The sequence below is a fragment of the Aethalodelphis obliquidens genome, unplaced genomic scaffold (assembly GCF_003676395.1).
Source record: "Aethalodelphis obliquidens isolate GAN/ISIS:26980383/991018 unplaced genomic scaffold, ASM367639v1 scaffold2, whole genome shotgun sequence".
In the NCBI taxonomy this organism is placed as follows: Eukaryota; Metazoa; Chordata; class Mammalia; order Artiodactyla; family Delphinidae; genus Aethalodelphis; species Aethalodelphis obliquidens.
The window spans coordinates 53,423,580-53,442,523 of NW_020837946.1; the positions used below are offsets into that span (position 1 = coordinate 53,423,580).

Here is an 18,944-nt window from a genome sequence, read left to right on the forward strand (position 1 = left end):
ACTATATCGATTGTGTAATTGTTGATAACTCAGATGAATATAGTACATGTAATTTGTTACTGACTGCTTACAACATTGGTCAGGTGGGTTGTTGGGCTACAAACCTCTGATGAGTTTCCAAACATAAAACCCATGAGAAACATTACCAGAGACCAGGACATCAGTTAAGTTGCAAAGAGGACTGGCTATACTTTTGTGATATTTGCGTTTTCACATATACTTTAGATTTTCTGGGAAAGGTACATGCTTAATATTTATATGTAAGTTTGTATAGGATTCTTAGTAAAGGAGATAATGAAATCCATAGATTTGTTCATTTTATCAAACCTCAAAATAGTGGACCTGGCAAAAAGGAATGTGTTTGTTGTTATGCCTCTGTCCTAGTATACTTCAAGGAGATGTCATTCTTAAGAGAATTGTTTCAACCTCAAAAGACATTAAATATTGATTGCTTGCATATATATATATATATATATATATATAATCTTTGGAAACAATAATACAAGTATTTTACATAATCAACAGATGAAATGTATTTATCTATCTGTTCTATCTATATTCATTTTACTAGTTATGATTCAGCTATTAACAGTGAATTTTTCTAGTATTTTTACTTGTGAGGCTAGAAAGCACGGCAATGAATTGAACATTCCTTATTTCAACAAATTTATTGCCCACCTATGGTTTTCTGTATACTGGGCCCCAAATTGAATTAAGATATTTTTCTAGGATGCAAGAATATCTCTATCCTGGTAATAAATTACCAGTATAAAATGTGTGAAAGTGTGAAAAAATTATAGTTAATGTAAGATCAAAATATAATTATATGAAAAGGATTATTGAGAACATAGAGCAGGGAAGGAGGGGGAAAGAGTTGGAGAGTAGACTAGAAGTAACAAGACCTATAAAGAAGTTTTATGATAATCCAGGGAGAATAAATGAGGGCCCGAAGTGAGGCAGTGGGCACATGGTAGATGCTGAATAAATGTCTGCTGGATGAAGATGTGAATAAGACTGGTAGAAGAGGTATTTAGAAGATAGTATCAATTTAGAAGATAGTATCAATAAACTTTGGTCATTCATTAATGACCAAAGGAGGGAAGAATAAAAGAGGGAAGAATTCAAGAGTCTTTGCTGACAATTCTAATACACAACTGTAATGTCATCAATTGATATGGGGACTGCTTGGACGGGTGCTGCTGGAGCAGCTCATCCATTCAGTATCAGGCATGTTGAGTTTGAAATACCCAGGAAATATCTAGAAACAGATGTCCCACAGACTGTTAGGGAAAAGGGGGTCTTGAGTCTGTGAGTAAGGTAGAGATTTCACCTGTCGATTTCGGAATCTGTTTCAAGGTAGTAGAGGAAGTCATTGGAGTGAATTAGATCACATAATGCTCAAGAAGAGGACAAGAAGTGACCTTGAGGAATGCCAACACTTAGGGGCAGACAGAAGAATAGGAGCTGTTGAACAGATCCTGGAATGAGCTGTTCTTGAGGCTGAAGGAGAACCAGGGAAGGGCAGAGTTGTGGACATCAAGTGGGGAGAGCATTTCAGGAAGGAACTTGTGCCCAGTGCAAGAGAAGACTGAAGGGAGACCCCTGGCTTTTGCCGGAGGGTAAGGATGGACAGGAAGAGAGGAAGTGGAAAGGGCCACCTCACAGGACCACTTCAAATTCAGCGCCAATGAGAAGGCAAATGGAAAGTTCCAGGAGTGAACCAAGTTAGGGAATGACTTTGGAACATGGAAGTTTTAGCATTTTGTAAACAGAAAGGACCCTGTAGAAACAAAGTAGTTAGAGCTATAGGAAAGATAGACAAGATTTAAAAGATAGAGAGTCCAGGTGGAAGTAGATACCTTTTCCTCAGAGATACAAACAAAATAGGTACAGAGGGAAGAAACTGTAACATCAGTCGTAAACTCATCGAGCTTCCCCATTTCTCTCAGAAATAGGAGACCAGACATTTGCTCATGAGAGATTTGCAGTATTAATAGCGGACTTAAGAAAAAGGGTAAAGCTTCCATGGGGAAGCTGCCTTTGTATATTTTCCTTATACTATCACTGTTTTCCCCACTTGTCTGATTTATTGACCTGTTCTCCAGGTATATAACTTTTTCACTGTATATGTTTCTAATTAAGCAAATCTAATCTGTAAGTTTACAGAATTTAAAAATAAGTGTGTGTGGTTATTGCATCACCAAAAGAGCTCTGCTTTCAAAAACATCTTTTAAATGGTGCATTCAAATTATTACTAAATTTTCCAAGATCTTTTTGCACATCACCTTCCAAGAAAACATCTAATAAATAAAGGGAGGCAAAATAATCTGAACATTATCTGCAATATAGTTCTTTTCTTCCTACTCACTTAACAGGTGCAGTCCTGTTAGACTACAAATGAATCCTCCTTTCTTTGTGCATCCACTGATATAGCGATGATGCTCTAGCGTCTGTACATCTCTAATTACATTTTGCTTTGAAAAGAACTCCAAGGTACGAAACTGGCTTATTCATCTTGCAGCTCACGTGCTGCTGCTTTATTTTCCCCCTGCAAATCCATTGCCTATCTTAGTAGAATTCTACCTTAAACGTTAAAATATCTGTCATCAGTTAGTGGTTTCTATCACTTGTACTGTGTCAAAGTGTAGATAAGGAGGAGACAAGTGAGGCAAAGGCTTAAGAAATCTTCTGCAGCACACGAGTTGACATACACACAGGTTTGCAGTATTTCTTTGTCTGGTGCAGAGCCCCATGGGCTTTTCAGCTTCATTCCTTGCAAGACCACACTAAGAAAGTAGGTCCTCTGGGGACTTCCCTGGTGTTCCAGTGGTTAAGAATCTGCCTTCCAATGCAGGGGACGTGGGTTCAATCCCTGGTCAGGGAACTAAGAGCCCACGTGCTGCTGGGCAACTAAGCCTGTGCGCTCTAGAGCCCACGTGCCACAACTACAGAGCCCACATGCCACAACTAGAGGGAAGCCCACACACCTCAACGGAAAGATCCCGGGTGCAGCAACCGAAGACTCTAAAAAAATAATAATAATGGTAGATTTAAAAAAAAAAAGGTAGGTAGGTCCTCTGACTGACACCCATTAATTCCTCATTACTGAGAAAGTAGGAAGATAAAGCAGAAGAGAATGATTTCAGAATTCCATATCAAAGTGAAGTAACTTGCTTTAATGAGCTTTGAGCAGTAATCTGGCCATTGCTTTGTTTTTTGAAATAATAATGAGATGCTAGACAAGGTGCTTGCAAAAAAAGGAAAGAATATGACCAGCAGTCCTTTCACAGCATGTCTCTGTTGCCTAATCCTTTTAGTACAATACTAAGTATAAAAAGGAAAATTATTGTAAAAACTGACAAGCAGTATCCTTCAGTGACCTCAGAAAGCACAAAATATGATTCTCTTGAAATTGTAGCCTTGGTTTCCTGAGCACTTTTCTCAAGTTTTGGAACTCCTTTGATATTCTGGAACGCTTATCTTGGAAAGACGTTGGTAGGTGTCAGTGAACAAGGCTCATAGTTTTTCGAAAACTCTCTGACAAATGGTAGATGACTACACAATAAACAGAAAACCTGTTGCATTTTCACTGAAAGCAAAATACACATATTAAAACTCTATTCAAAATTTATGTCTTTTAAAACCATAATGATAAAAATAATATACAAATGAATGAATAATATTGCTCCTAAAAAATTAAAAATTATAATCATTGCTTTAGGGCCTGGTGTGTGAGCTCAGATTGTCCAGTTGTGGTGATTTACTTGTAAAGACTGGTACACATTTTTTTTCAGTCAAAAGACATGGATTTAGATATCCACAGCCCCTGAGTATGGAACAGAACCCATGACCTTGATCTCATTAGCATTAACTGTGAGTCACTTGAGCTTAGGCCCCCAAACTATTACCTTTCGTTGTGTCATCCACCTGAAGCCCTTGCCTCACCTTTACCATCTTCTTGGTTCTTAGAGCCCGAGGAGAAAATGGTAGTATTTTGCACATTTTCAGATGAAGGCACCAATCACTTAAGTCACTTGCTTGAGGTTTATTAGTCAGGAATGGAATTACGCATCGCCAAGTTTTCCTGGCTGAGAGACCAGGAAGTTTGGTTACCATCCTAAATACCATTATCTCTAATCTCAGTGAATGATACCACCACCATTCACCAAGTGTCCATGGCAAAACCTTGGTAGTAATCCTTGATTCCTCTCTTTCTCTGACACCCCACATCTAATCAGTCGGTAAGTCTGGTTGTTTCTACCCACAGATACATCCTGAGTGTACTGCTCAGTTTTCTACTACCACCCTGGTCCAAGCCACCATCGGCTCCCTGTGGACAGCTACATTAGGCTCCAAACTCATCTCCATGTGCTTATTCTTGCACAAGCTCTTCTCCACATAGCAGTCAAAATGATCTTATGAAAACATGACTCAGATCACCTCTCTCTCCTGCTCAGAAATCACAGATTACGTCCAAATTTCTCTCATGCTTCACCAGACCGTATGTGATCTCGGCCCTGGTCAGCTCCTTCACCGCACAGCCTGCATTCACCCTCTTCCCACTCACCTTGATCTTGCTTGTTTCATTTCAAGGTTTTTGTACTTGCTGTGCTTTCTTCCTGGAATGCTATTCTTCCCAGAATTCCTGTTATTTCATTCAAGTGTCTGTCAAATATTACCTCTTCAGACAGGCTTGAACTGACTCTATTACCATGCCATGCTTTATTTTTCTTCTTAGCACACTTAATGCTATGAGACTATATATATACACATATATATACACACACACATATATATGCATATATATGTATGTATTACACACATATATATCATATATATGTATATATGATATATACATATATATATTATACACATATATTTTATATATAATTTTATATGATTATATATAATATGTAAAATATAAACATGTTTTATACATGCTTATATATTTTTAACATATATTTTATAAATGTATATATAACAAAAGCATATGTGTATATGTGTAAATATACGTATATACTTTTCTGCCTTTCCCACTAGATAATTAATTTCATTGAGTCAAAGATTTGGTATATATTATACACATATATTTTCACCTCTAACTTCAGAGCCTAGAATAGTGTATACCACATCACAGGTATGCAAAAATTATTAAATTTGTTGCAGAGATAGATGGCTATTTCCTTATGATATATTCTTAGATGGGACTTACTTGGTGAAATGGTATGAACTTCACATATGTCTCAGAATGGTTATGCTGCTTTACACTCCCGTCAAGCAGGTGCTATATCTTATCTTTCCCTCGCTTATAATTTTTAAATCTTTGCCATTTCTCAGTGGCAGAAAATGATACCTATTAGTAGTTGTAATTTGTACAGCTTGGTAAGTCAAGACATGTGTTATCAAAAGCAAAAATGCAAGGAAATTTTTACTTCACATAGAGAATCAGAGACCTTCTTTGTTGGGACATTAGCCAAGAAGTGAGAACTCAAAGAAGAAAAAACACCTAAGCCAATTTTTGCTTGAAATGCCTTCTTTAAAAGCTATTGTCTTTTGCTTTCCTAGGTTACATGCAAAGTTGCAACCTTAAAGAAACTGTATTAAAACATTTATTTGTCGGGTTCTCAGCAAGTTTTGCCTATAATGTGCTATGCTTTGTATGGCATCATTTGACAAAGATATACAAAGGTAATACCATCCACTCAGCTTTATTCCACAGTGTCAGGCCTTCAAGAAAGTATCACTGAGATTGAGCATTCTTAGTCTCTACTCCCTCAAAACAGAAGAGCAATAAGAAGCACTGGCTCAGGATTCAGAAGACTGTATTTGAATCCATGCTCTACCATTTAGTAATTCAATGACCTGTGGGAAGTAACTTAATCTGTCCAAGCCTTGGTTGTTTTTCTTTTTGAACAATTGTAGTTACAATACATTTTGAGAGAGAAAAGCAGACCACTATCTGGGAGATGATTTGTAATACATGTATCTGACAAAGGACTCTTGTTTGGACTATATAAAGAATTCCTATAAATCAATAAGAAAAAAGCTGAGAATCTGCTTTTTAAAAAATGGGCGAAAAATTTGACCAAGCACGTCACAAAAGACGATATACAATTAGCCTATAAAAATATGCAAAGGTGTTCCATATCATTAGTCATTAGGGAAATACAAAATAAAACCAAAATAAGGTACCACCACAACTCCACCAGAACTGCTAAAATCAAAAGGACTGAAAACACTGATACTATTTGTTAGAGCAAATGTGGAACAATTGGTATTCTCACACATTGCTGGTAGAAATATAAATCAGTACTACCATTTTGGAAAACTCTTCAGAATCTACTAAAGATATATATATCTTTATAGACATAGATATAGATAACATAAATGAGTATCTATGTCTACCAAAAACATGTATAAGAATATTTATAGTAGCATTACTCAAAATAGCCAAAAACTGAAAGCTTTCAAATGCTCATCAATAGTAAAGTAGATAAATAAATTGTGGCATAGTCATACAATGTATACTATCCAGCCATTAGGAAAAAATACAAACTTCTATGTGCAACAATATGGATGAATCTCATAGACATAATGTTGTGTGAAAGAAGCCAGGCATAAAATAATATATACTGGGTGATTCCATGTATATGAAGTTCAAAAATAGGCAAAACTGATCTAAACTGATAGCTATAAGAATGGTGGTTATCTTTGAGAAGAGGGGGAGTATCAACTGATTGGGGGTTCAATGGAGTCTTCTCGGGTGGTAGAAACATTCTATATCTTTAAATCTTATATATCAGTATCTTATATCTTCTTTATATCTATGTTTACACAAATGTATACATATGTATAAATTCATTAAAATGTATGTACCTTACAGTATATAAGTTATACCTCAATAAAAAAGAAACAGGGCTTCCCTGGTGGCGCAGTGGTTGAGAGTCCGCCTGCCGATGCAGGGGACACGGGTTCATGCCCCGATCTGGGAAGATCCCACATGCCGTGGAGCGGCTGGGCCCGTGAGCCATGGCCGCTGGGCCTGCGTGTCCGGAGCCTGTGCTCCACAGCGGGAGAGGCCACAACAGTGAGAGCCCCGCGTACCGCAAAAATAAATAAATAAAAAGGTACAGATAGTAAAATGTCTACCTCATTACAGTGTATGAAAAATAAGTGAGATAATGAATATAAGTTCTTACCATACTGCTTGGTCTATAGTGAGTATTCAATTAGTGTTAGCTATTAATTTGTGATTATTATTGCCGCTTTTACTATCACTCGAAGATATAACTGCCTGGAGCAGCTATTTGGCCTTTTTTTTGTTGTTCTACATAAAAGCAAACTTCTTTTTTTTTTTTTTTTTTTTTTTGCGGTTTGCGGGCCTCTCACTGTTGTGGTCTCTCCCGTTGCGGAGCACAGGCTCCGGACGCGTAGGCCCAGCGGCCATGGCTCACGGGCCCAGCCGCTCCGCGGCATGTGGGATCCTCCCGGACCGGGGCACGAACCCGTGTCCCCTGTTTCGGCAGGCGGACTCTCAACCACTGTGCCACCACGGAAGCCCGAAAGCAAACTTCTTGAAATAAGGATCGAGCCCCTGAATTCAGCTTCTAAGAACCATGCTCCAACCAACTTAACAGTATTAGTTGTGTATACAGACGTAGAAAACAAACTAATGGTTCCCAAAGGGGAAAAGGGGGGATAAACTAGGAGTTTGAAATTAACATATACACACTACTATATGTAAAATAGATAACCAGTGAGGACCTACTGTCCAGCACAAGGAACTATACTCAATATTTTGTAATAACCTATAAGGGAAAAGAATCTGAAAAGGAATAGATATATATGTATGTATAACTGAATCACTTTGCTGGACACCTGAAACTAACACAGCATTGTAAATCAACTATACCTGAATAGAATACACACACACACACACGTATGTATATTAGTTGTGTATAAAAGGAAGCTTGTTATTATGGTAAAGTTTACTTATCTAGTGTAAAAATTTTAACTTCCAAAAATGCATTTAGTTCAAGGGTTTTGTTCCCTTTTAGAATTAAGAATTTTTTAAAAAATTACTTTGAAACACAAATCATCATTAATCTTATGAAAAGGTATTCAAATCTGTTTAGTATAAAAATAAATGTAAATCAAACTGGCAGTGAGATATTGTATTACATCTGTCAGATTGGCAAAAACAATGGACGTTTAGGCTGGTAAAGGTACAGGGAAGCCAGCAATCTCTTACAAAGCTCTAAGAGTATTAACTTGTATAACCATCTGGAGGGCAATTTGGCAGTGTGCATCACAAGCTCAAAAATGTACATGCTTTCTGATCCAGCAATTTCTCCTCAAAATTTAGGTCCTGAGGAAACTATCAGACAAGTATACAGAGATGTCTGTACACAATGTTGTTTATATAAATGGTTTATTGAATATATGTGAATTCAGCGGAGTACAAACATGATTGCCTATATACTCTGTTGAATCTTCCTTTCTCATTCCTCAAAGACACTGTCAGATATCAGAAAGTCCAGTCTTATTTGAAACTTTAGGCTCTTATCTAGTTGCACACTCCCTTCCTCCTGGCTCAGGTTGGACCACGGGAAGAGGCATAACCTGCCCTTTCTTTCTTCCCCATCATATCATTTCTGATTCTTGCCCTTTCCAATTTTTAGGGATAGGAGAAGTAATTGGGAGGGGGGAGGGCAAATGTTGTTGTACGTGAGAACAATCATTGATGGCTTCTGCATGATAGGTGTCCAGATGCTTCTCAAGGACCATGTGTAAGGTCTTCATGTGGTTCTTCCAATCCTTCCTCAGTCCCCACCACTCCTCAGGCTCTTGCTGCCAGGGTCCTGGTCATCAGCCTTCTTGTGTCTGTACCAATAACATGGTTCAAGCCTGGCCACCTTTCAAGATGTCCTGTTGACCCAAAGAAAACCCATTCGGCCATGCCAAACTGAGGTTGCAGGTTCTTTGAGTTCTAACTATTCCCAGCCCCATCTCTCTCCAACCTTCCTTTCCTCTACCTCACCTAGTATGAGGGGCAGATCACCAAGGCCTGAAGTTGTCTGACGGGGGAATGAAATGGAGGCAATAGAAGTCCCACTCAGTATCTTTTTAACATTAGTAAAAGTGCAAACCAGAAATAACCCAAACATCAAAAGATTTGTTGAATAAATTATAGTACATCCATATAAGTAAATATCATTTTGTTTTATAAATCATGATCCAGTTCTATCTACATTTATTGACATGGAAAGATATTCTTGATTTATTACTAAGCAACAAATATTAGTTACAGAATATTATGTTTCTGTCTATTCATATATACTGTTGTTTAAAAAATAGTGTGGAGTAATAGATATCAAAACATAATCATTCCAGGTCAAGGATTGGCAAACTACTACCTGCAGGCTAAATCTAGCCTGCTGCCTATTTTTTGTAAAAAGAGTTTATTGAATCACATGTGCAAGTGGCTGCTTTCCTGCTGTAATACCAAAGTTCAGTACAAAGTTGAAACAGAGACAGTATGGCATACAAAGCCCACTATATTTACCATCTGGTGCTTTGCAGAAAAAGTTTGTTGACTTTTATTTTAGATGATAGAATCATGGGTGATTTTAATTTTTTTAAATGTTTGTCTGACTTTATTTTCTATATCAAGCATAAATTTATTGTATAAAATATGTATCTGTTAGTAAACTGTTGAAACCTGATTAGAAAAGACTTCTTATATTGATAACATTAAATCAAGAGTAAACTTCATAAGTGAAATCAAAATTTGATTATAGCTTCCAAAGTTCTACTTCAAAATAAAATCTCTGATGTGGTTAGAATATTATTTTAATTGTTTTTAAAGTTAAGACCTATCAATGGACATGACTCTTCTATTTACCAACAGGATTAGTTTCTGAAAACTGCTTTCAGACTCCTGGCATGTTCTTTTCATCTTCTGTGTTAGAGTATTAGTGCTCTGAGGCTGTATTTGAGTGAAATAGAGCTAATAAGCTGGGTTTATTTGAGTAAAATTTTTGGAGTAAAAAATAAGAGTGACACATAAATATTGAAAATGGACTTCCTTCACCTGGTTTATCAACTAGATATGAAAACAGTTCCAAAAAGAGAGATTTTCAAAATGTTTAGCGCTTTGGAAAATAACTGAGTCAGAGTGGGACCTCCCAAGAAGGCTACTTTGAAGAACTAAATTCACTTGGGTGAATAAATTATGGATATTTGTTACAAAGGGCAATTCTGATGTAGCTTAGCAAATTTTGCTTCAAAATCCTGTCGGATGAAACCTTAGAAAAGGTGTTTGAGTAATCAGGAAATAATTAAGACTCTCAGAAGACCTGCTAATTTTCATTAGGTGAGGGAATACTTGAAAATGGAATTCATATTAAGCAGAAGTTCCAGGTGACATGCATCTTTATTAAAAGAAACAGAAGTAAACAGTACATTAATTAAATTTTCAAATACACACAATAAGAAGGCTTTAAAAATGCCAGTAAGGGAAGAGAAATAATATAATGGACTTTGATAAAAATATCAAACAATTAAAAGGAGAAATAATAAAATTAGGCTTTGATGCTTATAAATTTACAGATCCAGAAAGAATGCCACAATTTAAATAAATTATTGCATCAGAGACTTTCCTGATTTTAGGATCAGTCTTATTGACTATCTAGTATCAATCCAGTAGCAGAATTACCTGCATATGATGGAGCCATTTACACATTTCCAAAGTCAAAATGCGTTCCCAATATTCTCAAAGATTAAGACTCTGACCTATCCAGGGCATAAAAACCAAAACATAATTTATCTAAATGTTAAATCATGTAAATCTTAATCACTCCACACCTCTTAATATTTTTTAAAAGAAAACCGGCTACCCTTAGTATCTACTTTAACAGTTTTAAAATATTCTCTGCCTTCTGACTCAGTCCATCTTTATAATAGTATCTCCCATTAAACCTGTTGCCATCTTCTATCCTCACCTACCAGGTATTCACCAGCAAACCCCAAGCTTTCTAACACCTAAGCCTTTCCTCACGTGTCCACTTCTAGCTATTCACTTCCTACTCCTTTTCACCTTATTCTATACTTATCTAAATCTGATCTTCAAAACCCATCTTCATAACCTAGACAGAATGCTACTTCGTTTATGAAAAATGTCTTTCTTCCTAACCAAAAGTAATTACTTCCAATTCTATGCCCTCATGCCTCTTGCCAGTTTCTGTAATAAATCAGAGATCTCTGAATGACTATCCATTTCCTCTGCTAAACTATTACTTTCTTAAAAGTCTACACATACTTTATTTATTATCCTCTTCGGTGTCTAGCACATTATCAGCAATTAGCATATTATTAATATGCATTTGTTAATGAGTGAATGACCTCTTTTGAAAAGATGTAAAAAGGAAATCTGTGTATTTTTTCTTAAAGAAATAAGGATATAGAGAAAAAGATACAATTCTGTCCATCTTCTCAATGTAACCTGAATCAGATGATTGTTGAATAGTGTAGGTATTTTCATTTAAGGCAAATATGCTTTAAAACTAAACTATAATAGTAAAACAAAGCAACAACTTTTTCACATCTCCAGGTGACTAATGTATGCCTTTTATAATGTTAATGCCATATGAAGTCCTGTCTTTGTGCAGGGAGATTAATACATTACATGGTGAATATTTAGAGAAAATATCATGCTCACTTATGCTACTTACTAATCTGTGGGACATTATTTAATATTGATGAGCCTCAGTTTCCACATTTTTAAGGTGGGAATAATCGTTGTCAGCCTTATCTTTTTCACAAGTTTTTTGAAACTTTTCACAAGTCATAAGTTGTAAGAGATAAAAAGATAACGTAAGTGATAGCACTTTGTAAATTATAAAATTCTATATAAGAGTATAAGAGAAAGATCAACATAAGGACATTAAAATAGTGATATGAGTAAAAGACTGAGTAAATATCTAAAACATGTCAGATTCTTCAGATCGAATTTATATAAAATATGAAATGCTTGAAGCCAGGAAGGATTTTGCTATGCAATAACTTAAGATTCCATCACAAAAAACTGAGCAATTCCATAGGGGCAAATCTTAAGATTACTGAATTATTTTGCTGCTTTGTGATTTCTATAAAATTGCAGATTCAGTCTGAGGGATCCTTATAGATAAGAGAGTACCAGGCCTGAAATAATCTTCAATCTAATTTACTTACTACTACCATTTAGGAAGAATGATTTTACTTCTTTCTCTCATACTATTGAGGTCAGTTTAGTAAAAGTCTGAGATCTTTTCCATCATACTTTGTGGCATCCTAAAGTTTTAAAAAACTTGCTGAAAAGGAATATAGATTGTGAAAACCAAGGATTAAAAGGGATCTGAATATTCCTTTATTCCAAACACCACCCAGACCTGGAATTCATCTATAGTATCCCTGCTATGTCCAGTCTTGACATGGATGGATCCAGCTTGGAAAAAGGGATGGAAATCAACTGCTGATCCCTGAAATCAATTAAGTAAAAATATGATCTCCCCTCACTTTTGATGTGTGTGAAAGCGTTGGTTTGCCCCACATAGAGAAGAGACACACAGAACCTCACTGCTGTTTCCCTCGTCATTCCTTCCCTCTTGGTCATCCAGGTCCATGGTACATGGTTCCAAATTAGCTAGGGCAATTAACAAACAAATTTTCGGTTTTAATTCCCTTTCTCTCTTTTTTTCTTCTTCTTTTAATTAACTAATTTATTATTTTTGGCTGCATTGGGTCTTCATGACTGCATGTGGGCTTTCTCTAGTTGTGGCAAGCGGGGGCTACTCTTTGGTGCGGTGCACGGGCTTCTCATTGCGGTGGCTTCTCTTGTCGGAGAGCATGGGCTCTAGGCGCATCGGCTTCAGTTGTTGTGGCACGTGGGCTCGGTAGTTGTGGCTTGTGGGCTCTAGAACGCAGGCTCAGTAGCTGTGGCACACGGGCTTAGTTGCTCTGCGGCATGTGGGATCTTCCCAGACCAGTGAGTGAACCTGTGTACCCTGCATTGGCAGGCAGATTCTTCACCACTTTGCCACCAGGGAAGTACCCCTTTCTGTCTTTTTTTTTTTTTTTTTTTTGCGGTACGCGGGCCTCTCACTGTTGTGGCCTCTCCTGTTGCAGAGCACAGGCTCCAGACGCGCAGGCTCAGCGGCCATGGCTCACGGGCCCAGCCGCTCCGCGGCATGTGGGATCTTCCCGGACCGGGGCACGGACCCGTGTCCCCTGCATCGGCAGGCGGACTCTCAACCACTGTGCCACCAGGGAAGCTCCCCCTTTCTGTCTTAATGAGAGTTTATCAGCGTACCTACAGACATTTTCTAAGAGCAAGGCTCTACTAGGATTAAACTTGTGATGGATTTTGCAGTTGCCCTAGAAGTTCCAGCTTCTTTCCCAAAGGAGCCACTGAACAGAGCCTGTCTTGAATAGCAGGTGAACCGTGAAGTGTTAGATTCTGTTAAAGTCACCGTGACCCCTCTTAGAGCCTGCACAGGGGCCTCAAGGATTATAAACATTTAGTAGCTACATGATCAAAATGCCAAGATGTCTGTAAATGATTTGGCTAATCCTCGTATTGTGCTTGTGGTTAATGTCATTATTTAAAACTTATGATTCAGACTGGCAGTAATTAATAAGTATAATGAATGGAATCTTTAAATCTTGTATTTTGGATAAATCATATTGCCATTCAAAGAGCGGCAAAAACTTAACTAATCATAACCAAAATTAACCATGTTTCTTCCCTCACCTCTGCCCTACACCTGAAGGTTAAAATTTAACCTGGTGTAAAAATTGAATTTTAACTTTATGTTCATGTCATAATTAAAATATGAGTAGTCAAATGAAACCTACCATTACATGTCTTATTTCATGTTACCATCATATCATTTAATCAGATTGGAAGGTAGCTGGTTTCCCTATCTATTAAAGGAACATAATTTACAACTCAGGGATATCAGATGGAAAGTTACCTGCTGCAAGTGGGAGAACAAAGTCATTTTTCGTGAGTCATCATGATCTTGAGGTGACCTGATACAGAAACCGATGCCATGGAGTTCTTTTTCAATCAAGCTCAATGAACTAAAATCTGCGCTGGAAAAAAATGCTACACATAGAAAACAAACTCATGGTTACCAAAGGGGAAAGGGGCGTCAGGGAGAGATTAGGAGGTTGGGATTAACATATACACACTACTACATATAAAATAGATAACCAACAAGGACCTACTGTAGAGCACAGGGAACTCTACTCAATATTCAGTAATAACCTATATGGGAAAAGAATCTGAAAAAGAATGGATACATGTATATGTATAATTGAATCACTTTGCTATACACCTGAAACTAACACAACACTGTATTGATAAATCAACTATACTCCAATATAAAATAAAAATTAAAAAAACACTACACCTAGAAATCAGATTTCTATTTTTAATTCCTTTACGTCAATTTGTCTGTGTCTGTATGGTATATGAGGCCTTAACATTCTCTCTCTGTGTCTCTCTTAGAAGATAAAGGGAAGTTGAAAGTCAGCAGTTCCCGTCAGGCATCAAGCTCTGAAGGTGGCTCATTTCTCCTCAAACCTGGTACAACACCCCTGCCACCCGGAGCAGCCACTTCTCCCTCCAAGAGCACAAATGGAGCTCCTGGTACTGTTTCTGAATCAGAAGAAGAAAAAGCCAAAAAATTACTTTATTGTTCACTATGCAAAGTGGCTGTGAACTCCCTGTCACAGCTAGAGGCACACAACACAGGTTAGCATCTATCGTTTAAATTTAAATAATGTTTATAACAAGATTCACCTTTTCTCATCAGAATACCTTATCTTTTGTTGTTCAAGCATTAGGTTTCTTCAGTCTTCTCTACTTTTTTGATTCAAAGGAGTGATTTTAAGAAATGTACGATATAACAACTTTAGAAACAGCAAGGAAGGCAAAAGTAGGTTGGGGATAAAACTTGTTCTGTTCTTTATTTTCTCAAAAGCATCTAGTACTTCCCAAAACTCATTATGATGAAGTGACAGAAATGAAGACAAATATCTATGCACAATGTTCACTGCAACACACTTCTAAGAGAAAAAAATGGAAACAACCTCATATTTCCTCAGTAGGGAAATGTTGAGCAAATTATAGTCTCAATATGATAGAATATATTACTCAGCCATTAAAGTGTAATTATAAGAAAATATGTATATGATTTGATATGTGAAATTTTTGGGATATTTAATTAGCGTGATCCCAATTTTGAAAATACACTTTTCAGTATACCAAAAAAAGAAGCTAAAAGGATAACAGTGGTTATCTCTGGGTGGTGAAAACAGAGGTAATGTTTGTTTTCTTATGCTTCTCTATATTTTCTTTATTATATACTCATGGATTCCCATTTTTTTACAGTGAAAATGTGTTAAATCTATAATCAGCATTAAAACCATCATTAAAAAAGTCTTGGGAAGTTCAGCCTGAAGATAAACTTTTCAAGAGCTTCATATAGTTCGTAAATAGCTATTTAATATGTGTTTCTTTCTGTCTTAGGATCTAAACACAAGACCATGGTTGAAGCTCGTAATGGGGCTGGTCCAATTAAGTCCTATCCTAGACCTGGATCAAGATTAAAGATGCAGAATGGCAGTAAGGGGTCAGGACTACAGAACAAGACATTTCATTGTGAAATCTGTGATGTTCACGTGAATTCAGAAATTCAGCTCAAACAGGTAATGTATCCTGAACTAGTAGTCAGTGTCGCTTGGGGTCACCCTTTGACTATGTATCTCCTAATCTATATAATGGTTCTCACTTTGCTCACAGTTAAATTTCCTAACTTTATAGGATGCCTGTGGTATACAACATACAGGTGCTATGTGGAAGAAAAAGTACCAAATATCTGTGCACCTACTATTACTATATGTCAGACTCTAGGCTTGGTGTTAGAGACCAATGAGCACAGCAGTCACCTGGAGCTTACAGTCGAGCAGGAACTTCTAAGATAGTAAATGTTCAGCCTGTCTTCCAAGGACCCAAAATCTGCTTAGGGAGACAGATTCATCAGTCATGGTGATAATACCAGGCAAAGTCAGAGGAGTTCTATAGAGAAAGGAAAGGGAGAGAGGTGTTACAATAGAGTGGGGAGCAAGTCTTAACTTAGAGGGTGTGGTGATCTTACCCACACCACCATGGAACCATGGACCTAGAACTGGGAATGGAGGAACCAACTACCTCTGTCTAGGAAATGTATTTTACATGGCATAAAACTCACATGTGGATTCAGCTAATGCATCAAACTTCTTTCAGCACATTTCTAGCAGAAGGCATAAGGATCGAGTTGCAGGGAAACCACTGAAGCCGAAGTACAGCCCTTACAATAAACTCCAGCGGAGCCCAAGCATTTTAGCAGTAAGTTCACTTCGCCTACTTGTCTATTTTGTGGGGCAGCCTTGCTGGCTGGGGCAGGCACTGTGGGTAAGGAGGGCCTAGGGTCTAACTGGTCCTGAAAGGGTTTTGAACTTAGATAGCCCTCATAGAGAGAAGCTTTAGAATGAACTTAGTCCCTGCGGGAGGACACCTTGAAGAAAGTTTCCTTAGAAAAAAAGAAACTGAACCTCTTTAAGGGCTAATACCTTACTCTTCACCAGGACCTTTTCAAGAGATTCCCTTCTTCAGCATATACAGAAAAGTAAAGGCTCAGGAACAAGGGCAATGATGCCTGAGGAATCTTGGAACATGTTAAACCTGGGGAAAGGGATTGCTTTCCAAACACAAAATCCATCTATTTAATATCCTCCTCCTTTCTGGGGTGTTCCCCGCACCTCTTTCTCTCTCTTTCTCCAATAAGTACAGTGGCTGTGTGTATTCCTCTCTCTTTCCCTGTCTAGTAGGCATGTTGATAGTCAGCCTGTCTTACCTGCTCTCAAAATGTGCTATTTTCAGTTTCTTGGTAAAAACATTAAGGGCCTCCACCAATAGATGTCATATAAATACCCAGATGGATGGATTTCCTAGTCTCCCTGGGACTCAGCCCAGCGTGGTGTTCTGCTGAGGTTGAAAGCTGGGATTGGCCAGCTGAAGGCGATACTGACATTACCTCCAGTTTTTCCAAAGCTCAGTCGATGCTGCATGCAGGCATTTTACGCATTAAGCAAATCCAGCTTGCAAAACTCCTGATTGCAAAAGAGAGGGATTAAGGATTGATTTCTTACTTCACAGGAAGATTCCACCTTGGAATTCCTTTTAAATAGAGAAAGTTTCTAGCCCATTTACAATCATTGCCAATGACAAATTTGAGTCAGCTGCAGTTTTTCAAGTAATACTTTTTAAGTGGCCAGAGAGGTGTAAACTGACTTTGTTTTCATGACTGTTCATGGGTCCCCAAGGTCCCAAACTCCAGTTACCTAACCCAATGCGGCTTTTTTAAGAGGTGAAGTAAAGGGTAATGCATATTCTCCAAAAAGCCTCTTTGTGTTTTAAAACAAGTCATTAGTTTGAATTGAGCTCCATAATCTAAGCAGGAAACCTGGGTGTGTTTGTTTTTTCCTTGTGAGCAGCAGCATAAAATACTTTCAGTATCTATTCAGAGAGGCTTTCCTCTGTCCTAGTGCCCAGGGGCAAGGACCACCAGAAAAGAGTTGAAATGGAAACAAATCAAAGAAAAGGTATGCCAAGAACCTTTGAAACCAGCGTGAAAATAATCATGTCTTGACTTCTGAGAGTTAAGATTTTTACATTTTGACTTCTGAATGTCGCTCTTTTACTTATGAAAATATCTGTGCTGCTGTTATTCAAAACAATCTCCCCACCCCACTCCTGGTTTTCTCCCTCTATTAGGCAAAACTTGCATTCCAGAAGGATATGATGAAGCCTTTGGCCCCGGCCTTCCTGTCCTCGCCCCTGGCAGCAGCGGCGGCAGTGTCCTCCGCACTGTCACTGCCACCCCGGCCGTCGGCCTCGCTCTTCCAGGCTCCAGCCATCCCTCCTGCTCTGCTGAGGCCCGGCCACGGCCCCATCCGCGCCACTCCCGCCTCCATCCTCTTCGCCCCGTACTAATGTCTGCAAGCCCCCAGACGGTTGAGGCCAGTAGGAAAGTAGAGCAGGAAAGCCAAAAGGATTCAGCAGTTTGAGCATTTGGTGTTGCAGTGACCCTCCCAACTGCAAAATGCAGGGTACCACCTGAGCCCCAACTCCAAAGAGTAAGTCGCTAGATTCGAGAGTGTTTTTTGGGGCCGCTCCTATAATTTCAGAATCTGAGCAAGCAGAAGCTTTATCTCCCTAGTCCCTCCCCCTGCCCTACCCCATACAATTTGTGTATCTGAGATATTTAGTTTCTTGCAAATGTATTGGTCAGAAATATATATATATACACATATATATATATATATACATATATATATATACACATATATATCATTTTCTGACTATTTTTCTGTGGGTGTGATCTGGCTTAGAAACAATATGGAATATCTTCCTGACAGACTTGAAAACTAGGGTCTTCCTCACACGTCTGTAAGTAATCCTGGAATCCAACTGGGCACATTCTAGTGTGGAACAAAAATAGATGAACACAAGTGCTTACTTGTGGATACCATCTTACCAACGGATCACAGCGTTTTCTTTCTGGTGTACTATTGTTGACAGGGATTGTGTACTGTTTTAGACCCAAGTACTGTTGTATCCTGTGTAGTACTAGATCTGTATCTCTTGTCTGAATTAAACATTTTTAGTTGCTGTGTAAATGTTAGGAAGCAAAGTAGCTTTGAATTTTCTCTTTAAGAGAGCAAAAGATAACGTATTTTCTTTATTTTACATTTTATTTGGTGATATTTAAACGAAATAGAAAGCCATATAACATAGCTCTAATTACTACCTGTCTGCTATTTTTGTTTAACTTATTTTGTAGCTTCCTCACCAGTTT

The 18,944-nt window shown here is 37.9% G+C and overlaps 1 protein-coding gene across 4 annotated transcripts in view; it reads left to right on the top strand.

Moving 5' to 3' along the window:
- Positions 1 to 18,340, top strand: part of ZNF385B (zinc finger protein 385B) — a 315,959-nt gene extending 297,619 nt beyond the window's left edge. For all 4 annotated transcript variants that reach the window (XM_027126890.1, XM_027126899.1, XM_027126903.1 and 1 more), the window contains 4 exons: positions 14,552 to 14,797; positions 15,575 to 15,753; positions 16,331 to 16,432; positions 17,861 to 18,340. In XM_027126890.1, the coding sequence (XP_026982691.1) occupies positions 14,552 to 14,797; positions 15,575 to 15,753; positions 16,331 to 16,432; positions 17,861 to 18,079 (746 nt within the window). In that variant the 3' untranslated portion in view covers positions 18,080 to 18,340. The remainder of the gene's footprint in view (positions 1 to 14,551; positions 14,798 to 15,574; positions 15,754 to 16,330; positions 16,433 to 17,860) is intronic.
- Positions 18,341 to 18,944: the final 604 nt, after the last annotated feature.